Source organism: Podarcis erhardii (assembly GCF_964252035.2).
Source record: "Podarcis erhardii genome assembly, chromosome: 3".
NCBI classification, from domain to species: domain Eukaryota; kingdom Metazoa; phylum Chordata; class Lepidosauria; order Squamata; family Lacertidae; genus Podarcis; species Podarcis erhardii.
In genome coordinates this window covers 118,226,143-118,249,542 of record NC_138507.1, presented here as the reverse complement: position 1 = coordinate 118,249,542, position 23,400 = coordinate 118,226,143, and the positions used below count along the sequence as shown (strand labels likewise).

Here is a 23,400-nt window from a genome sequence, read left to right as displayed (position 1 = left end):
GAGAAAAAGACTGTTTTACACCGCTGTGTGCTACTCTGCTAAGCCGTGACCAAAGAGACAGCAGACTTTGGTGCGCAGCTAGAAGGAAGCGTGCCGGACGCTGCAAATGACTGATTGGGATCGTAAAGCTGTCTGAGTACACGGCTCCATCGATCAAGCTCAGAGATCGTTATCTCTGACAGGTTATGGGAAGGTCAGTAAACGCTCGTAAAACAGTCGGTGTGAGCTCCAGGAACGCTTTGAAGTCGGCACGGAAGCTAGCCGAGGTTGGAAGCTGCATTCCTTGAGTCTAGCCTAATGCCGGGAAGCAGAGGGAGTTTTTGCCTGCTTCCGAGAGACAGTGAGAGCTTCTGATACAGCAAGCTGGCTGGAGCTGGAAGCTGAGACGCAGCTGAAAAATCGTTTCTCCACGGAAGGGTGAGGCAGAGAAGCTGTACCTGATCGTAAGTAAGCTTGGGCCCCCTTGGGAGAACGGGAAGAAAATGGCAGAGAGCCAAGATATGCCGGTGGAAAAGCTCACTTTAAAAAGTTGGGCAACCTGGAGCAGAAGAGTAAGGGGCTGGTTCTTGGTCACTGGGCTTTGGGAAGGAAGCCAGTCAGAGCCAGCTGAAGCAGGCTGTGAATCTGCGGTGCCTGGAGATGGCAAGCAGAGAATGCAACAAGAGCTGAATATGCTCAGAGCATGCGTTGATGCTTCACTGAGGCCTCATTTGGAAGGTGTACAGACACCAGGGGCTGCCTGGAAGGTGCTGCGAAGTTTGTGTGAAACTGCAGCAGGAGGCCAGGGCCCTGGAGAAGAAATGGAGAGCCCCAAGATGGCTGCGGCCCCAGTTCCCGGTACTTCAGTCTCAAGGAGCACTGTTGGGCAGATCGGGGGGGCGAAGAGTTCCAAAGGCAAGTTTAAGAAACTTTCCACTGTTGCTGAAGCGAAGAGCAGCTTCAGAGGGGGCCAGGCTGGTGGGAGGCGCCGTTCCAGGAGAAGGAAGGCCAGGCCAGCTGGGAGGAGCCCCGGGCAGTGTTTTTCCACTGGAGTTCAACGTCTGCATGGCAGTTGCCCCCACCGGAGCACACAGGCACAGCAGGATGTTGTCAAGGACACTTCTCATGGGAACCAGGCGAGTTTCCATGGCAACAGGCCTGGGAAGACAGGCAGGCGTGGAACTGAGCCAGGTGGTCGTGGTAAACAACAGGAAGAGGCTTATCAAGTCTCTGCGAGTATGGCATTGTTCGAAGACGGCCGAATGGAAAATTTGAAAATGGCTTTTGTAATCGACTCTGCAGCTAACCGCAACATGGTTCCAGAGACATCTGCAGTCAAGATGGGGAATTGCACGGCAATTCCGGCCGGACAAACTGTTATGTTCGCAAATGGACAGAGAACCCAGATTAAAACTGTCACTAACGTTTTCCTTTCTGTTTTGCAGGAGACGCTGCAGTTTTGTGTTATCCCAGAGGGGGATCATTGTTTGTTATCTGTGCCTTATTTGTTAAGTAAGGGGTTCAAAGTTTGTTTTGAAAATGATGTCTGCACAATCTCCAGAGGAGGGAGGTTACTTGCCACGGTTAAGAAGGGGCAGAATGATCTTTTCATTCTTAAAACGTCTCTTGGGGGTGAGGGGAAGGTTGAGAGAGCACAGGCGCAGCGTGCTACAGTTCCCACTCATGTTCAATGTGCTTGTGCATGGCATCAGAGGACCAATCATAGTTCTCTAGAAGAACTGCAAGTGCTTCCTGAGGTTACCAGAGGGTGTAAAATTAGAGATTGTGGACGTGCCATTAGTTGCGCCACATGCAAGCAGGCGAAGGTGAGGGGGTGCAGTTACCCAAAGGTGGAACGGGTAACCACTAAACCTTTTGAGCTGGTTCACATAGATTTGGCCGGTCCTGTCAAGGAACCAAGTCTGGGAGGGGCCAGGTTTCTGCTAACTTTTTTGGATGATTTTTCGCAGAGCACCTGGACCCACGGCCTCAAATCCAGGGAGGATGCAGCACAGCTGATCAAGAGCTGGATTGAGGGGGTGGAACAGAGATTCTCCACCAGGGTTCAAGCGATCATTAGTGACAGAAATGCTAGGTACACTGGTTCTGCTTTGCAGCAGTTCTTTCACAGAAGAGGGATACGTCACACAGTTACTTCACCCAGTAAGAGGGGGGTGGCAGAGCTGAGAAGTGAAGCTCTGGTTAAGGCTGGACAGGTGATGCTGAAAGACGCCAGGTTACCTCCAAAGTTTTGGCTGGAGGGAATCCGATGTGTGTCGTTCACCTGGAATCGTGTCTACAACTCACTGGTAGGTGACACACCGTACTCGTTGTTGAATGGCCGCAAACCTCAGGTTCATTTTCTGCGCAAGTTTGGATCTCCTGCGGTTGTCCCTGTGCCTAAGGCTTTGCAAGGGCCAGATGGAGCCAAAGTCCAGAAAATGATCTTCTGTGGGTATGAGCCAGACGCTCGTGCATGGAGATTTGCTTATCCGTCAGGTGATCAGAGTAAGGTGCTGATCAGTAAACACGCTGAATTCTTTGAGCAGGATGAAAGGCCAAAGATTTCTGCACAGCGTGATGTTCTTTCAGAATGTCTCTCTGATCCAGAGGACAGTTCTGGTGAGGAGGAAGAAGAGGCTGAGTCTGCTGATGACGACCAGGTCACTGACCAGGGTCAGGAGCAGGGTGGGGCGTCTCCACAAGTTGTTAGGAAAGGACAGCCCAAGAGTGAGCCTAGTTCTCCTGTAAGTGTAATGGAAAGGATTCGAAGACGCTTTAAGTCAGAGGGGGAATCCCGTGATGCAGAGGACACACCTGCTGGTGACAGTGAGCCAGAGGAAACACCAGAGTTTGTGCCTAGGCGATCCAGTCGCACAACCAAGGGTATTCCACCTGAGAGGTACCAGGCCACAGGTACGTGGGTAAGTTTCGCACAGTGCGATTCTGAGAGTTGTGAGGTGATTCCACAGATGCCAAACAGGTACGCCAAGGTAGGGCGCAAGGCATTGGGGAAGGGATTGATCTCACAAGGTGTTGCTGAAGATGTTACACAGGTTTTGTCAGAAAGCAACGCAAGGGGGTGTGTGGGAGTTCAAAACTTAACTGGTTAAGTGTTCTGAGCTGTGCGTCAGCTTTCTGACGTCAGCTGTAGAAGCTGGGAGGAGTCTGGGAGGAGACTGTACTGTTGTTGTTCTCTCTGTGTGTCTTGAGAGAGACGGACATGTTTTAACATGGCTGCAAGCAGTGATGGACAAATGTTTGAATAAAAGCTGTAAATAGACGGATCTGTCTGTGTATGCTTGCATGGAGCAAGGGAGAAAAAGACTGTTTTACACCGCTGTGTGCTACTCTGCTAAGCCGTGACCAAAGAGACAGCAGACTTTGGTGCGCAGCTAGAAGGAAGCGTGCCGGACGCTGCAAATGACTGATTGGGATCGTAAAGCTGTCTGAGTACACGGCTCCATCGATCAAGCTCAGAGATCGTTATCTCTGACACCATTGCCAACCTTTAAAGCTCTAAACGGCCTCGGCCCAGTAAACCTGAAGGAGCGTCTCTACCCCCATCGTTCTGCCTGGACGCTGAGGTCTGGTGCCAAGGGCCTTCTGGCGGTTCCCTCATTGTGAGAAGCAAAGCTACAGGGAACCAGGCAGAGGGCCTTCTCGGTGGTGGCACCCGCCCTGTGGAACGCCCTCCCATCTGATGTCAAAGAGATAAAGAACTACCTGACATTTAGAAGACATGTGAAGGCAGCCCTGTTCAGGGAAGTTTTTAATGTGTGACATTTTAATGTATTTTTCATCTTTGTTGGAAGCCGCCCAGATGGGTGGGGTACAATTCTTATTCCTATTCTTATTCTTATTCTTATTCTTATTCTTATTCTTATTCTTATTATTGCATTGCAATGCTGAAACTGTGCTGGGAACTGTAGCGGAAGATCAGGTGATGAATAATAGCTTGCCCTTCTTGAAAAGGTACCTCACAAACCAAAAGTATCTAAAGGGCAGAGCTCGAGTGACCATTTTTTGAATATATGGCATTTAAAAAATATTATACAGATTTTGAGGCATGTGGTCACTTATATACAAGCACCACCAGTACTGTATATATAAATGTCTGGCTCATTTAAGACAATATAGAAGTTTTATTCTCAATGATGCTGGGACTCACAGGTGGAGAATCGTTATATAAATCTTCCTTGTTTGTAAAGGGAATCCTTGATTGAACTAATACTTTATTATTCCTTTGGAGCTGTGCTTAATTCTTGTACTTTTGTCCTCCTAGGCTGTGACTCTTTATGGCTTCATATATTTATTTTTTTGCCTTCTTTCTTCTCATAACATATGCAATATTGTTGGTTAACAAACCAAAAAGCAAGCAACAACAAACTCACCGGCCATCTCCAAAACACAATTTTTTTTATGATTTTGGGGATAGGGGTGGTAGAAAGGTTTATTCCAAGGTGGTTGTTTTTTCTACTTCTCAAGCAGCCAGCTCACTGCTGGTCCTTGAACATTTTAGAAACAAGGGGGATTGAAGCGCCAGCCACTGTCGAAGTGTAGCAGACAGAAATGCAAGAGAGGGAAAAATACATTTTTATTAGGAGGGTGTGTGTGTAACGTTTGGCAAGGTTAATTCATAAATGGAAAAAGGGAACAGAGGAACAGAGGAACACTCTCTCCTTTGGGGGGTTATCTTCATTTTGCCTCTCCCTACTAAACCACTTCATCCCGGCAACAAATCATGGTGTGGTGGTAGCAGGTCCCGATCTGCTCCTCGCCCTCACTGCAGTCATCGTACCGACAGATCCCTCCTCGCCGGAGGCAGTGGCTCACATACCGGGGCTCACGCTCCCCATTTCCTGCGTAAGAAGGAAGCAGAGAACATAACGTCTTGAAGACAGCCTTGCTGGGTCAGGCAGGCTAGGCCTTGTTATTCATCCTCAACATCTGGCTTTTGGAGACAGATTGCTTCTATCAACGGGAGACCCACTGACCTTCTCAACTGTTAAAATCCACAGATGGGGCTTTTTTTTTGCTAGTTTTGCCACCCTCAGAAGCATAGCTGTCAACATTTCCCTTTCTTTAATGGGAAATTCCCTTATTCCGAATAGGATTCCTCGCAAGAAAAGGGAAAAGTTGACAGCTATGCTCAGAAGAGTGGGACCCTCCTCAAAGAGGTCTTCTACCATCTTCTGTGACTGGCTCAAGATTGCCTTGTGAGTAGAGATTTGAACCCAGGTTTCCCAGGTCTTAGCCTGACACTCTAACTGCTAGCCCACACTGCCTCTCTTTCGCCCTGGGATGACCATGCATTGCTTTCTTCTTTGGCAGTCATGGCTTCTCTTTTCGTGTGACCCACTGCTTTTGCCAAATTCGTATTGTTCTTGTTACAATGATGATATATGCCAAACCATCCCAGGCGGAACGGTTTTATGTGTATGTACTGTTGCTTTAACTCACCCTGGGACCTTAGGGCAAAGGGTAAGAAATCAAATAAGCAGATAAGTAATAAAAACTCCATATGCCATTTACCGAATCAGAAAAAACAACAACACACAGTCAGGTGTATCAGGTGCATTCATGACTGTACCCAAGAATGATTTGCAGAGATGTCTCCTCTCCACTTACTCTCTTGCAATACAGGTGTTGTTGCTAGGCTCAAATCTAAGAATCTGGAAGGATCAAGCACCTCTGCCTAATTTGCTGTACCAGGAAGGCAGTTGATCAAAGGAAGGAGGTGCAGGGACCACACAGAATAGCTAGTCCTTAACCCATCACTCTTAAGTTTGAGCAAGCAAGTGTAAAAGAGAATCTTGATAGATTTCTCCACCAATATTTGCCAGGACCATGCCAGGATCATGAACCCTGAAGTGCCAATCTAAGGAAGGACTCCCTGCTGCATAGATTTATTAAGCCTCATGAACAATGCAACCCATTCTGTTTTGGAATTTGAAATCAAAGCTTCATATCTGAAAGCACTTATTACCTGTAGCCTGTTGCATTAAATTGTGGTTTCCAAGTCTACCCTAGGAAACCTATAAGCTAGAGAAGCGTTTTGCTAGTGACTTCCATTTCTGTGCACCTTACCTGGGCTCACCAGGAGCACTGCAAGGATTAGGGCAACCAGGAGGTGGAAACTCCTCATGGCTGGGTCAGGCTGGGTCACTCTCCAGGGTAACTAGGAAGGTGAAATAAAAGGAGAAGGGACAGTGGTAAACCTTTTCTGTGCCATAAAATGAACCGCTAGCCGTAGCAACTATGCAAAACGGGAAGGGGGTCAGTAAATAAATAACTAGGTAGTGTCAAATAAATGCCAGATGAATCTTCCTCTCTCCATCACCTGCCTTTTCCCAGTCAATATCAAGCACCCTCTTATAAATCCAGAAATCGCAACAGGAGAAAGTTAAGCATATATGTAGGGAAAGAAATGGAACCTTTTTTGGGGGTGGATTGTGCCCTTTCTCCCCCCTTTCCATTCCTTTCTCCCTCTCTCCCCACATCCAGTCAACCTCTGTCTCTAATGAACAATCCAAATCCATCAGTGGTGGACAGAGATATATGTTCACTATGATAGGATACGGGTTTAGCTCTGTCGAAAAGCATCTAGTGGCTTTGGTTTGGAAAGCAATGCATAACTTTCAGCAGGGTTTCAGAGCACTCTTGCAGAGGTGGTGTGCCTTAGAGGGCAGATGTCACCTTCAGAAGACATTTATCCATCCTCATTGTTTAAAAACAGCTCCTTCTCCTCCCTGTCTTATACACTTCAAATTGCTGGTGAAAGCAGAAGCCCAAAGGTTTCTATAATGGGATATCTTATTTTATGACTATTTTGGTTTGCTACTCCAATATGCAAGTCTAAATTGCTGCAAACTTTCTGAGAATTCAAAGCCACATCCAATGTAGCTAGATATTATTTACACCATGCTTTATAGCTATAAACTGGATGCACCTTATTCTTTTGATTGTAAACTGGTTTAACTGATTTTCATGTTTTCTTTTTTTGCATTGCGGTGACCCACAATGGGACCTTATGGTAAAGGCCGGGCATAGCCGGATTTAGAGGAATGTGACCAGGTCGGTCGCATTGGGCGCAGAGGCTTGGGTGTGCCACAATTATGATGTAGAATGGAAGGTGAGAGGCGAGTGGGAGGCAAATTTTGGTGTTACACAGGGCACCACTGAAATGTGAGAACCCAAGGCCTGCCACTCAGGTGGTTAAGAAATTTTAATAACAGCAGAAGCAACCATGAAAACAACAGTATAAAAGAAGAGCGAATAAATCCAATACATTCTTCGTTCATCGAGAGTTTTACAGAAAGATAACCAAGGACCATCAGCAGTGGCAGACACTGGGCTGTCAAATTCCAGCAGTGCTCCATTCTCCATTGTTGTGGCACCCCCTATGGCCCTCAGTGCGGCTGAACCCTTTGCACTACCCTAAAACTGCCTCTGACCACCGGTGGTGTTGGTCTGGTTGTTATTTTGTCTGTCTCCACAGATAAAAGGGGAAAACACACACCCTGGGGTGCAGTTCTTCCAAAATCCACAACGTAATTACTGGTTCTTGTTCAGGGATCATCATGGAAAGCCAATGACTAGAGTAACTGTAATTTGTTAATGCCACTTAACACACCCTCAAGAACAGGCAACACAACCCAAAGCTTTGGCCCTCTCTAGTTTTTATGGTTGATGAATGGGCCAGTGTTGGGGGAAGACCCACACAGATCATTTCTACATTTCAACACACAGGTTCTATCGCAAATACTATTAACTACCAGACAGCAAAACAGCCATCAGACAGTTCTTACCCTCGACGCCCTGTGGTGCTTTGCTCCCACTGCGGTTCTAACCATCTCATGCTTGGAACACCTAGTATGACATAAGAGAATGAAATTCTCTTTCCCCATAGGCTGGCAAGGAAAGTCCATTGTTTGTCTAGCAGCCTCTTGTTTCAAGACCGCTTCATTCTAGAGTTATATTAGCCAATCAGGTTGCATATGTATGTGACTCCTTTCCAATTGGCTGAAAAGGAGACCTGACTTTTCAATGGGTCTTTAGTTTTTTTTTTAAAAAAAATCAATTTGGTTTGTATCTGTCACTTTGGGAAACAGCATAATTTCTTCCAAGTCGCTCTGTTGTCTATCTGCTTCAACTCATGTTTTGGGTCTGTTAAAAACAAAGCTCTGTTTGCCGCCATTTACTATTATGGGGGACTTTTTGACAGAAGTGGATAGAATTTTCAGGCATCTCTTTTTATTTTGTATTTGTATTTGGTGAGAATGGATGGAATTTGCTGCCATGGTCTGAGGACATGAATCCTGACAAATTTCAGAAGGAAGACAGTCTTTACAGAATTGGGATGGAAAAACAGGAATCACTTAACCTCTCTGAGTTTCTTATGGGAAATCAATCAGAAAATTGCTGGGATGACATTTCCTCGTAAAGAAACCTTCAGACTGAAGACAAATAGGTTATAGCGCCAGGAGTCTATTTAAGGTTGCTCTTGGGGTAGGGAGAAAGTTAAAGATATTACAAAACCAAGAATTAAAAGCAACTTTTCACAGCCACAGAAGGAAGGAATGATGAGTGACGACACTGTGCTCTAAACATTGTAAGTTCTCTAGAACTAAAACCCAGCACAAATGCAAACTGAAAAAGAACAAGAAGCCCACCCCCAGCATAAAATTAAAACAATTAAAGTAGTTGCTCTGCTTGTTGTGACTTGGAATGTTTTTTAAAGGGTGGGAGGTACCCTGATTCTTCTGATCCACTCTTCTAAGCACCCTGCTCTGGAGAGGCAGAACTTGCAAAAATAGCAATAGGCAAGCTTGTGAAACAAATAATTTTCCTCAGTATTCTACCTTCCCCAGAGCACCGTGACTGAAGAAACTGGTAAAACAATTCCTTCTGTTTAAAAGCTAAACACGTCCATTAAAATGTGTCAGCTTGGTTTCTCTTTTAACAACACAAAGGAGTCTGCAGGATTTTTTGTGCATCTGTGACTGAGTCAACAGAGCAACACAAGGCTTTTGGGGAGTGAGAGTGCTCCTCTGATGCAATGTGCCTTGTTAACATTGCCACCCAACTCAGGCAAATATAAAAACGCTGTGAAGCATCCCAGTTTGGATTTCAAACAGAGCCAATGCACACTTCTAACAGGTGTACATCTCAGTAAATTAAAATTGGGCAACATGACTCATGCCCCTGAATGTGAGAGTATCAGCACATGTGCCTTATTTTTAAAGCACCTATGGCTGCTGGATTTGGTAGTCTAATGTAAAATCAAAAGTACTGTACTTGCTCTAGAACAGGCATGGCCAAACTTGGCCCTCCAGCTGTTTCTGGACTACAACTCCCATCATCCCTAGCTAACAGGACCAATGGTCAGGGATGATGGGAATGGTAGTCCCAAAACAGCTGGAGGGCCATGTTTGGCCATGCCTTCTCTAGAAGAACGTAGGTGCCTTCACATAATATTTACTCAGTCCAATATCAACCATGATATCTATGGCTGGGATATCACTGCCTCCCAAACATATGAATCATAGAATCATAGAATCATAGAATTATAGAGTTGGAAGAGACCACAAGGGCCATCGAGTCCAACCCCCTGCCAAGCAGGAAACACCATCAAAGCACTCCTGACATATGGTTGTCAAGCCTCTGCTTAAAGACCTCCAAAGAAGGAGACTCCACCACACTCCTTGGCAGCAAATTCCACTGTCGAACAGCTCTTACTGTCAGCAAGTTCTTCCTAATGTTTAGGTGGAATCTTCTTTCTTGTAGTTTGGATCCATTGCTCCGTGTCCGCTTCTCTGGAGCAGCAGAAAACAACTTTTCTCCCTCCTCTATGTGACATCCTTTTATATATTTGAACATGGCTATCATATCACCCCTTAACCTCCTATGAGATCATTTCACACCACCACAAGCTTCCCTATTCATGTTTCAGTGCAGTAAGACAATGTTATTTGCTTTTTAAGGTTTGCTTATTGATATTACCTGTTTTGTTCGTTTGCTGGCATTTTGTGTCTCTCTGTGTGTGGGCTTTGTTTTCTTTTTTTGGAGGGGGTATAAGTATTTTGCTTGCTGGAGGCAGTTGGCATTCTGAGTGTTGCCAGTTTCCTTCTGTGAACTGGGTACTCTGTGGTACCCACGGCAGTTTATGAGATTTCCAAATGTGCAAGAACATGGATGGAACCTATCCATTCTGAAGGAAATCAGCCCTGAGTGCTCACTGGAAGGACAGATCCTAAAGCTGAGGCTCCAGTACTTTGGCCTCTTCATGAGAAGAGAAAAGACCCTGATGTTGGGAAAGATGGAAGGCACAAGGAGAAGGGACAACAGAGAATGAGATGGTTGGATAGTGTTCTCGAAGCTACCAGCATGAGATTGACCAAACTGCGGGAGGCAGTGGAAGACAGGAGTGCCTGGCGTTCTCTGGTCCAGGGGGTCACGAAGAGTCGGACACGACTAAACGACTAAACAACAAGAACATAAGAATGTGTTGGAACATAAGAGCCTGCTAAATCAGGCCAATGGCTCATCTGGTTCTCAGATGTCTGTGGGAGACCAGCAAGGAAATCCAAGCACAAGGTCATTCTTTTTCTCCTGTGGTTCCCAACAACTGGTATTCAGAAGCATTGCTCCCCCTCCATGAATCTTCTTTTTAAAGCCATCCAAGTTGGTGGCCATCACTCTCTCCTGTGGCAGGGAGTTCCATAGTTGAACTATGTGCTGCGTGGAAGAAGTACTTTCTTCTACCTGTCCTGCATCTTCCAGCCTATGCACTACAGTGGTACCTTGGGTTACAAACGCTTTGGGTTACAAACACTTCAGGTTACAAACTCCGCTAACCCGGAAGTAGTACCTCGGGTTGAGAACTTTGCCCCAGGATGAGAACGGAAATCGCATGGCAGCGGCAGGGAGACAGTGGGAGGCCCCATTAGCAAAAGCACACCTCAGGTTAAGAAGGGTTAAGAAGGGACCTCCCCCCCCCCAAAAAAAGGGAGGAAAAAATTGGACTGGACATTTGAAGAGACCATGGAGACAGCAATAACCTGCCTCTCTACTGTTTTGTCCATTGACTTCAAACCTTCTGAAATAGAAGTAGGAGTTATCACACTTGATAATCCTAAATTCAGCATCGTTACAGAAGCAGAGATTGATACACACCTTGTCGCTTTAGCAGAGAGAGATTAGCTCTACAGTGGTACCTCTAGATACGAATGGGATCTGTTCAAGAGCCCCGTTTGCATCTAGAGGTAAACGTAATTAGTCTGCGCATGCGCACGTCGCTTTCGCCACTTCTGCGCATGCATGTGATGTCATTTTGAGCATCTGTATGTGCAAGCAGCGAAACCCGGAAGTAACGCGCTCCATTACTTCCCGGTTGCTGCGGAGCGCAACTCGAACATGCTCAACTTGAAGCGTATTCAACCCGAGGTATGAATGTATTTAGAATTCCTAATTCTGTGACTTTGGGCCAGAATGTCTGGTGAAAACCAACTTGTTAATGGCTCTGGATTATGGGCTGAAAGTGGAATGCTCACTATCTGATGTATTTTACTCTGGACGAATAAAACGGTGGTTTGGGGGGGGGGACCCTCCCAAAAATACCCGACCTCTGGAATGATTTAAGTTCATAACCTGAGGTTCCACTGTATTACTAGCCCTCTCTGCTCCGGTGAGAACAATGAACTTATTTTCTAGTCTGGCCTTAGATGGCATTTCTTCATGTTCTGATGTCATATCCGACTGTGCACTATGGATCTAAAATAGCAAGTTGCCACCTGACTCTTTCTTTTGTTGTGAAACGTTTTGATTACTTAAAGTAACAAAGTAACAAAAAGGTGCAAAAATGTTGCTTTCCAGACAGTGGAAAAAACCCAAAAAACCAAAACAAAAACCCCTATGCACTGCTTGAAGAAGTGCTTTCTTCAGTTGAGCTTTAGAATTCAATGCACAGAGCCTTTGAGGCACCAAACCTTCTTCCTACTGACTGTGAGATCTTGCATAAGCATCGCTAGCTTTCCAGAGCTGGTGAGTTGCGTGTACCTTAATGCCCAAGCAAGGCAGAGAGCATAAAAATCTCTGTTTGCACCTTATCCACTTGAGTTATCTAGTGCCTAAAGAGGTTTTAAGATCTCCTCCTTGCTTAGGGGACAAGGTCTGCTCAACACTCTGGCTTTAGGGATACAGTGCATAGCTGTCAACCTTCCCTTTTTTGCGGGAAATTCCCTTATTCCAGCACTGTTTCCCGCTGCTATCCTGGATTGTTAGATATCCCGTAGACTCTCCCCGGGACAGGTGAGGCTGCTGATGCCTTATTTTCGAGGCTGCTGATCCCTTATTTTCAAATCTGAAAGTTGACAGCTATGATACAGTGGAACCTTGGTTTTCGAACGTACTCTGTTCCAGAAGACCATTCGACTTCTGGAACGTTTGAAAACCGAGGACCAATAGGCGGTTGGCAAAATCCATTGGAAAAAAAAACAGAGTAATGGCTTATAGGGATGTGATCAAGACCTTGGCAGAGCCCTCTGAGATATGTCTGGCAAGCCTGGGAAAATCAATGGGCAGACCGAGGGAAAGTCTCTTTACGGAGGTGTGGAAATGGCGGCTGTCCTTATGTGATATGATTTTTGGAGAGTGTAAAACCCACACAGAGGATGTTTGTTTCCAACCTGCTTGTGAAGATTATCAGAGATCGCAAAGAAAGGAATATATGATAACAAGAAGATGAGGAAAGTAATAAAGAGACTATCTGGACAGAACTGGATAGAATTGTCTAATTAAAGCAGCAAGATAAGTGATGTTTGGACACCTTTTCGGGTACCCCCAACAAAAATTTAAAAATTTGGCTGTATAATTTGGAACTAATGTGATTTGGAAATAATGTGATTTGATTGGCCTGTTAATAAAAATTATATTTTTTAAAAAAGAAAAAAACAGAGTAATGTGCCCCGGAAGCATAGCTGTCAACGTTTGCCTTTTTAAAGGGAAATTCCCTTATTCTGAATAGGATTCCTTGCAAGAAAAGGGAAAAGTTGACAGCTATGCCCGGAAGCTGATTGACTTCTGATGTGCATTCAAATATGGAAGCAATTACTTCTGGGTTTTTGGCGTTTGGGTTCCAAATCATTTGGCTTCCAAGACGCTCAAAAACTTAGGCTCCACTGTCCTAGGGATTCTCTCTGTCTCTCTCTCCCCCACTGACCATGGGTGTGGCTCCAAGGATTTGGGTATATGTGACTTTTGTGCATATGTGGAATTCTCAGAGCTGAACCCCCGCATAAGATGCAACCATGCTGTAAAACCCAAGGACTGCAAGAAAAGAGCTCAAATTTCCAGTGACCTTTCTTTCCAAAGCAAGCCAAACTGGGCTAAGTCTTGCTGACTCTGAAATGTCTTTGTCCTCAGAGAAGTGGGGAGTCCAGAACAACGTTCTGAGTCAGCCTAGCCAGGTGCCTGCACAGAATTCTTGGCCACCTATAACAACACAGGTCTCATTTTTAAAAATTATTATAAAAAAGAATCATGTATTTATTGTATAAATCTATGATTTGTTTTTGCGATTGGTGCTACAGTTTGACAGCAGGGGTTGGAAAGGCTGCGAGTGCTTTAAAAGGAAGAAGAGGAAAGAAAGACAATGGCAGAGGATACGTAAATGCACATAGCGGTCCTGATTTCCTCTCAGTTTCACAGTGGAATTGTTGAGCTGGGAGAAACCGCTTTCCTAAAAACAGCATGCAGACTCAGAGATGTGGGTTCTCTCGGAACACTCTCGCCCAGGTTCTCAGGTCATCCGTAACAGTCTCGGTGCTGGCGCCTCTCAATCCTTCTCCCGGCAACATTTTATTTTCGTGTGGTAGCACGTGCTGATCTCGATTTCATTGTATAAGCAGCGATTGCCTCGACATTTTCCTGCTCTCCGCCGGCAGCGCCTGGCGAATAAGTTCAAACCGGCTCCTTAGCAAAGGAAAATGATGATTCGTGATCACTCGCGCTCCATTATAAGACAAGGGGAAGGGTGGGGTGACAATGATCTGGGGGGCGGGATACATTTGCAGTTAAGACGGGGGGGGGGTCTGTATCATAGTGGCAGAACACCTGCTTTTCATGTCAGAGCAGGGGACATCTCCAGGTAGGGTTCAGAAAGACCCCCATCTGAAATGATGGCTGGCCATTGCAGACTGGGTATCTTCAACCGTTCAGACCCAGAACACACCTTTAACCAAAACCTGCATTGGGGGACCCATTTCTTGAACATTCACCAGAGATATCTCCATGGTAGTGTTCCTGTTGCTACCCACCTTGGATCAGGCTATGGGTCTGACTAGTGAACCTTAAACGGCTCAGGACCGCAATACCTCAAGGACCACCTCTTCCCATATGAACCTACCCGGACCCTGAGATCATCACCTGAGACCCTCCTTCGTGTGCCTTCTCCTCAAGAGATTCAGAGGGTGGCAACACAAGAACAGGGCCTTCTCTGTGGTTGCTCCCCGTATGTGGAATGCTATCCCAGGGAAGTCCTAATAATAATAATAATAATAATAATAATAATAATAATAATAATAATAATAATAATTTATTATTTGTACCCCGCCCATCTGCCTGGGTTTCCCCAGCCACTCTGGGCGGCTTCCAACAAAGCTGAAAAATACACTAAAATGTCACATATTAAAAACTTCCCTGAACAGGGCTGCCTTCAGATGTCTTCTGAATGTCAGGTAGTTGTTTATCGCTTTGACATCTGATGGGAGGGCGTTCCACAGGGCGGGCGCCACTACCGAGAAGACCCTCTGCCTGGTTCCCTGTAACTTGGCCTCTTGCAGTGAGGGAACCGCCAGAAGGCCCTTGGAGCTGGACCTCAGTGTCTGGGCAGAACGATGGGGGAGGAGACGCTCCTTCAGATACACTGGACCAAGGCCGTTTAGGGCTTTAAAGGTCAGCACCAACACTTTGAATTGTGCTGGCATCTTCATTATATATCTTTAGGCACCAGGCAAAAACGTTCCTTTTTAACCAGGCCTTTGGTTGATCTGTTTGACATTGTTGCTCAGTCCCACCTCCTGCCAACCTAGCAGTTCAAAAGCACGTCAAAGGAGCCCAGGGCAACAAACCAGCCCGAAGCGCCTGTGGTTAAGATGGCCCTGTTGTGTTGGGAAACCCCTCTCCTGAAAGATCAGGCTTTTTTTGATAAGGAAAGTGAAGTGAAAATGTGCTTGGAGGTACAGTGGTACCTTGGTTCTCAAACGCCTTTGGTTCTCAAACTTTGGAACCCAAACACTGCAAACCTGGAAGTAAGTGTTCCAGTTTGCGAACGTTTTTCGGAAGCCGAATGTACTCCATTTTGTGTGTTATGCTGAGGTCTGTCTGTTTTTACTATTTATTTTGCATTTTTGTTTTTGCCGCTTTTTTGTTTTGTTTTTGTGATTGTGTGGAACCCAGTTCAGCTACTGATTGATTGATTGAGTGACTGCAGTAAATTGTTTACTGCTTTCATTTTATGGATCAGTGGTCTTGTTAGATAGTAAAATCCATGTCAAATTGCTGTTTTAGGCGTTTTTAAAAGCCTGGAATGGATTAATCAGTATTGCATTACTTTCTATGCAAAAGCATGCCTTGGTTTTGGAACGGACTTCCGGAATGGATTAAGTTTGAGAACCAAGGTACCACTGTGGGGATAACACAGGTTTTTGATGCAGGCCCTTCTAACCTCCTTGCAAGTAAATCAGAATGAATGCTCATGAAATAGCTGGTGTCGCCTGGCTTCCCACAAGTAGGCTGGACGAATGCTCAAGAAACAGGGCACATGGAAGCATTATGTGGAGCATGAGAGTTGCATGATTAACAAAAGACTGGGCCAAGAGTTTATTGCATCGGACAAGGTTAAAAAGAGAGGAGTGGTCATCTATGCAAAAGAAAGCCTATCACCAAAATTTCTTTTTAAAGATGAGCAAGGAAGAATCCTGGCAATTGAAATCCAAGCCCAAGGAGAAAAAATTTTGATTTTAGGAATTTATGCACCCAATGATGGGAAAGCAGAGTTTTACAAGAAGTTGCATGAGACAATGCTGGACTATTTGGACTATAATAACATCATTATGATGGGAGATATGAATGGAGTGGTATCTATGAACATGGACAAGGCACAGAAACAGACTGTAACTAAAGAAGGCAGACTACCAAAAACTTTTTTTGAATTGACTGACAATATGGATTTAATTGACATATGGAGAACCAAAAATCCCCTAGAAAGAGAAGGTACATTCTTTTCTGAAGCCAAATTGACATGGACTAGAATTGACCAAATATGGACAACTAGAGCACTGGCACCTAAGATAAAAAAAGGTGGAAATCTGCCCAAGAACTTGCTCTGACCATAACGCAGTAAAGATGGAAATGAAACTAACACCAACCGGTTCCTTTAGATGGAAGATGAATGACACCTTATTAAGGGACCAAGAGATTATCAAGAAGGCCCAAAAGACATTGAGAGACTATTTTGAAGTAAACTTGAGAACTACGGTGGAAAAAAGATTAATCTGGGACGCAAGTAAAGTGGTCATGAGAGGGTTTCTAATTCAACAGAATGCAATATAAAAGAGAACTCAAAATGAAAAAAAAGATAAAATTTTGGAAAAAATAAAAGAAGGAGAGAAGAAATTAAGGTCGAAACCAAATTCACAGGAGATTCTGAGAGAAATTAAGTTATATCAAGTACAATACATGAAATTGATAAATCAAGAAGTAGAATGGAAAATTAAACAGATGAGGCAAAAGACATTTGAATCGGCTAACAAATGTGGGAAACTGCTAGCTTGGCAGTTGAAAAAAAGACAGAAGTTAAATACTATCACAAATCTCGAGATAGAAGGGAAAGATATTCAGAATCCAGTGGAGATTAGAAGGTGTTTCCAGAGATACTTTAAACAACTTTATACACAAGGGCCACAGAAAGAGACTGATATAGACCAATTTTTAAGATCTAATGGACTACAAAAAATATCTCAAGAAAACAAGATAATGCTGAATCATACAATTACAGAACAGGAGATTGAAGGTGCCATTCAGAATATGCAACTGGGCAAGTCTCCAGGGCTGGACGGGCTAACCTCCAAGTATTATAGAACTTTGAAAGACTATTTAATTCAACCACTAAAGGAGGTTTGTAACGAAATCATGGAGGGGAAGAAGGCGCCAGAGTCGTGGAAAGAAGCTTTTATTACACTTATACCGAAATCTGAGTCTGAAAAGACACAATTCAAGAACTACCGTCCCATATCCCTCTTAAATGTGGATTATAAAATTTTTGCTGACATTTTAGCTAACAGATTAAAAAAAGTATTAGTTGAAGAGATTCATAAGGATCAGGCAGGCTTTCTCCCAGGTAGACACTTGTCTGACAATACAAGGAATATAATTGATATTTTGGAGATACTACAAGTGAATATTAACACAAAAGCAGCCTTAATTTTTATTGATGCGGAGAAGGCCTTTGATAATATTTCTTGGAATTTTATGAAGAAAAATCTTAAGGGAATGGGGGTGGGACAAGGGTTTGAAAATGGTATAAGTGCAATTTATTCAGAACAAAAAGCTAAACTGATAGTTAACAACGTGGTGACTGAAGAATTTAAGATAGAAAAAGGAACACGACAGGGTTGCCCTATCTCTCCATTATTATTTATTTCGGTCCTGGAGGTGTTGCTGAATATGATTAGAAGGGACCGTCTGATTAAAGGAATTCAGGTCGGAGCTAAACAATATAAATTGAAGGCTTTTGCAGATGACTTAGTTTTGACATTACAGGAGCCAGAATCTAGTACAAAAAGGGTATTAGAACTGATTCAAGAATTTGGTCATGTGGCAGGATTTAAATTGAACAAGTCAAAAACTAAGGTTTTAGAGAAAAATTTAACACAGATTGAAAAAGAAAGGTTTCAAAATGAGACTGGTTTGACCCTAGTTAAGGAAGTGAAATATTTGGGGATCAACATGACAGCTAAAAACTTGAATCTATTTAAGGATAATTACGAGAAATGTTGGTCAGAAGTTAAAAAAGATTTAGAAATATGGTCTAAATTGAAGCTTTCCTTGTTGGGTCGAATTGCAGTTATAAAGATGAATGTATTGCCAAAAATGTTATTTTTGTTTCAAACTTTGCAGATTGTGGACAAGATGGATTGTTTCAAGAAGTGGCAGAGAGATATCTCTAGATTTGTCTGGCAGGGCAAAAAGCCCAGAATAAAATTTAAAATATTAACTGATGCGAAGGAAAGAGGGGGGTTTGCCCTGCCAGACTTTAAACTTTATTATGAATCAGCAGCATTCTGCTGGTTGAAAGACTGGCTGCTTCTTGAGAACACTGACATTTTGGATTTGGAAGGTTTTAACAATGCCTTTGGATGACATGCATATTTGTGGTACGACAAGGTTAAAGCACATAAAACTTTCAAACACCATATTGTCAGAAAAGCATTATTTAATGTCTGGATAAGATACAAAGATTTACTGGAAAATAAGACCCCAAGGTGGTTGTCACCCATGGAAGCTAAGGCTCTGAAAAGACTCAATATGGAGGCCAAATGGCCGAAATATTGGGAGATATTAGAACAAGAAGGAGACAAATTGAAACTGCAGAGTTTTGAGAAATTAAAAGATAAAGTGCGAGATTGGCTTCATTATTATCAAATAAGAGAGGCCTATAATTTGGATAAAAAAATAGGCTTCCGGGTGGAAAAATCGAAATTGGAAACAGAACTGTTAGAACCTAAAACTAAGATTCTATCAAGAATGTATAACTTGCTGTTAAAATGGAATACACAGGATGAAACAGTTAAATCAGCTATGATTAAATGGGCACAGGACATTGGTCATAACATTATGTTTGCGGACTGGGAAAAGTTGTGGACCACCGGTATGAAATTTACGGCATGTAATGCCCTAAGAGAGAATATTATGAAAATGATTTATAGGTGGTACATGACCCCAGTCAAGCTTGCTAAAATCTATCACCTGCCTGATAACAAATGTTGGAAATGTAAAGAAACTGAGGGTACATTCTTTCACCTTTGGTGGACGTGCCCAAAGATTAAGGCTTTCTGGGAGATGATATATAATGAACTGAAAAAGGTATTTAAATATACCTTCCTTAAGAAACCAGAGGCCTTTCTCCTGGGCATAGTCGGCCAATTGGTGCCAAAGAAAGACATAACATTTTTTATGTATGCAACAACAGCAGCAAGAATACTTATCGCAAAACATTGGAAGACACAAGGTTTGCCCACCTTGGAAGAATGGCTGATGCAAGTAATAGACTATATGGAGATGGCAGAAATGACTGGCAGAATCCGAGACCTGGGAGAAGAATCGGTGGAAGAGGACTGGAAGAAGTTCAAAGACTATCTGCAGAAACACTGTAAAGTTTATGAATGTTAAAATGATGTTGGAAATGATAACAATATGGCATTAGTGACATAGTTTGAAAAGTATGCAAAAATGTAATAGAAAAAGGGTGAAAGACTAAAGCTATATTATGTCAAAAGGTGTTTAAAATATAAGGAGGAAAGATCGGAGACATAATAGAATGATTCTAATAACTAGAAATGAGTTTTGAAAGAGGGTAAGGATTTGCTGTATTTGATTGGGTAAAGAGGAACACAAAAAAGGGAGGCGTGAGGAAGTCAAGAAAGAAGGTTAATTAAGTATGAATTTAAAAGTTGGAGATTTTCTTTTTCTTTTTAGATTGGTGTAAATTTATTCTTTTGTATTTTTCTTTTTTATGTGTATTTTTGATGTTCGTTTTTCTTCATTTTTGTTGTCGTTATGTGTTTTCTTTTCTGTAAAATCTTAATAAATATCTTTTTTTAAAAAAAAGAGAGTTGCATGGATGTCTCCTTTGGGTGAGCTGCTGAGAATCCCCCTCCCCATTATTATTTTCAGAGGGAAGGGCATGGAACCCACCAAACATGGTCTGGCCATCAAGGGATCCCATGTGATAAGCAACCCAGCTTGTTCCTCTTACCTAAAGAGACTAGAAAGGCACCCAAAATGGCAATGATCAACAGATTACGGAACCTCATGGCTAGAGGGTCACCTGTGATCTCCAAGGAACTGGAACAAATGTATAAACATAGATGAGGTCAACAGCTTGGCCAACAAGACGAGAGTAGCGGTGGGTGAAATAATAATCAGCAGACATAACCTACAAAGTCCATTGTTCTCCCGGCGGAAAGGAGCCAACACGCCAGTGAACCCAAGAATTAAAGTCCTGTGTCCCTATTGGCTGAAGCAGGTCGTGTGAGAGATCTGGAATGTTCCATTGTTTTCTTCTCCAAGGATGGTTCACTTCGAATCAGCCGCTTGTTGACCACACAAGCCATCTCCAGGTACTCGCTGATTTGAATAAATGTAACAGATTGAGGTTGAATCCTGACAAGACAGAAGTACTGTTTATGGGGGACAGGGGGTGGGCGGGTGTGGGGGACTCCCTGGTCCTGAATGGGGTAACCGTGCCCCTGAAGGACCAGGTGAGCAGCCTGGGAGTCATTCTGGACTCACAGCTGTCCATGGAGGTGCAGGTCAATTCTGTGTCCAGGGCGGCTGTCTACCAGCTCTTCCTGGTACGCAGGCTGAGACCCTACCTGCCTGAGGACTGTCTTGCCGGAGTGGTGCATGCTCTGGTTATCTCCCGCTTGGACTACTGCAATGTCCTCTACGTGGGGCTACCTTTGAAGGTGACCCGGAAACTGCAAATAATCCAGAATGTGGCAGCTAGACTGGGAGTGGCCGCCAAGACCACATAACACCGATCCTGAGAGATCTGCATTGCCTCCCAGTACGTTTCCGAGCGCAATTCAAAGTGTTGCTGCTGACCTTTAAAGCTCTAATGGCCTTGGTCCTGTAGAAGAAGAAGAAGAAGAAGAGTTTGGATTTGATATCCCGCCTTTCACTCCCTTTAAGGAGTCTCAAAGCGGCTAACATTCTCCTTTTCCCTTCCTCCCCCACAACAAACACTCTGTGAGGTGAGTGGGGCTGAGAGACTTCACAGAAGTGTGACTGGCCCAAGGTCACCCAGCAGCTGCATGTGGAGGAGCGGAGACGCGAACCCGGTTCCCCAGATTAGGAGACTACCGCTCTTAACCACTACACCACACTGGCTCCCTGTATACCTGAAGGAGCGTCTCCACCCCCACTGTTCTGCCCGGACACTGAGATCCAGCGCCAAGGGCCTTCTGGCGGTTCCCTCATTGCAAGAAGTGAGGTTACAGGGAACCAGACAGAGGGCCTTCTCGGTGGTGGCACCCGCCCTGTGGAACGCCCTCCCTTCAGATGTGAAGGAAATAAGCAGCTATCCTATCTTCTATCATCATCTGAAGGCAGCCCTGTTCAGGGAAGTTTTTAATATTTAATGCTGTACTGCTTATAACACTTGATTGGGAGCTGCGCAGAGTGGCTGGGGAAACTCATCCAGATGGGTGGGCTATAAATTATTATTATTATTATTATTATTAAATGTTCATTTCATTATTTATTTATTTTTTAAATTGGGACATCTTGAGAAGATACCCCAAAGATTTCAACCACCTCCACTGCCAGCAGCAGTGGTATGGTGGTGGTGGGGGGGAGTAGAGAGCCACACAGGTGCCATGGGAGAGAGTTCCTTGGGTGTTGTTGCACCCATGGGTGCCATGCTGGGAAACATTGCCTCAATTAATTAATTAATTAACTTTAAATAATCACACTTTCATCCATGGTCATCGAATAACTTACAGAAAAATCATTCAGTCGAAAATCTAAGACTAACATGCATCAAAAGCCTCCTCCTATTCGTTATGCATAACAGTATATACTTTTGTCCCTACTCATTTATCTTAATTTCCTCCCCCTTTGTCCCTCCTCTTTAACCCCTCCCCCCAAAAATTGTTCTCTCTTCAAATCTTTAACCATGTGCACAGATTATTCATTCTAATTTGGATGCTTGGGTTGGCTTCCCCCTGGGCTATCCAGTTCCTAAAACTTGTCCATTTATTCAAAATCTTTTGATATTTGTTTTTCCATGTATTTTCCATCATTACCTGTTCAAATATATCAGATTGTATATATTCAAAAACATAGTCATTTCATTTTTCCTTTGTCCATTTATCCTTTTCTTTCTATCCTGATACAATAACTAGCATACCAGCTAAGATCATAATTTTATACCAATCTTTTCTTTCTATTTTACTTTTTCCCAGCATTCCTGAGATAAGCATTTCTCTATTGACGGAACATTGCCTTAATCATCATCATCATCATCATCGTCATCATCACAATTTATTATTTATACCCCGCCCTGAGGCATCTAATCATAAGCCTGCATTTTTATCAAAGCTTATATGTTTGATCAGGGCTTGTATTTTAAAATGAGCTTAAAGATTTTCAAATGTTTCATGCCAGGCAGAAGACCAGCTGCCTAAAGAACCTTGGCAAAATGTTTTTCCTCCTAGACAAGGGGGCCCCCTGATTTATAGCAGAAAACAATTCTCAAAGTCGTAAAAAGGGAATTACAGGCTGAGAGCAGGACACTGACCTTGCATGTTACAGAGTACAATTAAGCTGTAAGAGTGGTCAAAATTAAGAGTGGGTAAATAGTAAAATAACACCATGTGCCTCCCATTAAACTTGAGCCATATTTTCCTAAGGTTGAAAGGTCAAGAGCAGTGAAAAAGGCAACTGGCTTGGCTGGAGAAGAAGAGGCTTCTTTCTATTTTTATTTTGAGGCTGGAAACTGTTTCTTCCTTTTTTACTTTGAGAAGATTTCTTTTCCTTTTAAAAGGTTATTTATGTATTAAATATATTGGCTTAAATGTAATTATGCAAAGGATTTAAGAAATGCTAGATTCTTATTTCATATAGTTGTAAGAGTTGTAACTATCCTGAAATTAAGTCAGCCACCAGCCCAGCCCCCCTGCCAAGCAGGAAACATCATTAGATATATGGTTGTCAGGCCTTTTGTTTAGAGACCTCCAAATGAAGGAGATCTTTCAATGATGATGTGAACTCAAGATCCTTGAAGATAAAAAGTTAAGATTAACCATCTGTTTTGGAAGGCAATAGGGCAAGAAGGGCAAGAGGTGAGCTGGTAATTAAGATTCCTTGTTGAGACAAGTGTAAGATATATTACTACTTATTTGTCATTTATAGATATAAGAATATATAGCTCTTTGTGTCCCATAAAAGGGCGAAAGGAAATGGGTGTATCTTTTGTGATTGGTTCTAGCAAACAGCCAATAGGAATTTCAACCAGGCTGATTGGACAGAGGCAGCCACAGGAGGAGCAAGGGGGCTGGATTAAGGAAATATAAGTGCTGGCCAGAATGGCAGGAGGCCAGGCCAGAGCTTGGTAACCATATACCACTGTGCCTC

The 23,400-nt window shown here is 43.5% G+C and overlaps 1 protein-coding gene and 2 long non-coding RNA genes across 3 annotated transcripts; 1 reads left to right on the top strand and 2 right to left on the bottom strand.

Moving 5' to 3' along the window:
• Window positions 1-4,584: 4,584 nt before the first annotated feature.
• LOC309338693 (beta-defensin 1-like) lies at window positions 4,585-7,916 on the bottom strand. Its single transcript, XM_081856001.1, has 3 exons — window positions 7,791-7,916; window positions 6,070-6,160; window positions 4,585-4,841 (listed from the first exon to the last, which is right to left on the bottom strand). Exons 1-3 carry the CDS (start codon window positions 7,908-7,910, stop codon window positions 4,696-4,698), a joined length of 357 nt encoding a protein of 118 aa, XP_081712127.1. The 5' UTR covers window positions 7,911-7,916; the 3' UTR covers window positions 4,585-4,695.
• Window positions 7,917-10,988: 3,072 nt separating this feature from the next.
• LOC309338318 lies at window positions 10,989-11,578 on the top strand. The gene is made up of 2 exons (XR_014154870.1): window positions 10,989-11,194; window positions 11,444-11,578. It is a non-coding gene; the product is annotated as an uncharacterized lncRNA (long non-coding RNA).
• A 1,925-nt stretch (window positions 11,579-13,503) lies between these two features.
• Window positions 13,504-20,260, bottom strand: LOC309337547. Its single transcript, XR_014154407.1, has 2 exons — window positions 20,018-20,260; window positions 13,504-13,953 (listed from the first exon to the last, which is right to left on the bottom strand). It is a non-coding gene; the product is annotated as an uncharacterized lncRNA (long non-coding RNA).
• Window positions 20,261-23,400: the final 3,140 nt, after the last annotated feature.

Excerpts from the sequence above, each read along its gene's own strand:
- LOC309338693 (XM_081856001.1), bottom strand. The coding sequence starts at position 7,910 with ATGGACTTTCCTTGCCAGCCTATGGGGAAAGAGAATTTCATTCTCTTA. Across the intron at positions 6,161-7,790 it reads AGCACCACAGGGCGTCGAGG|TTACCCTGGAGAGTGACCCA; the intron begins GTAAGAACTGTC and ends TCACCTTCCTAG. Across the intron at positions 4,842-6,069 it reads AGTGCTCCTGGTGAGCCCAG|GAAATGGGGAGCGTGAGCCC; the intron begins GTAAGGTGCACA and ends CTTCTTACGCAG.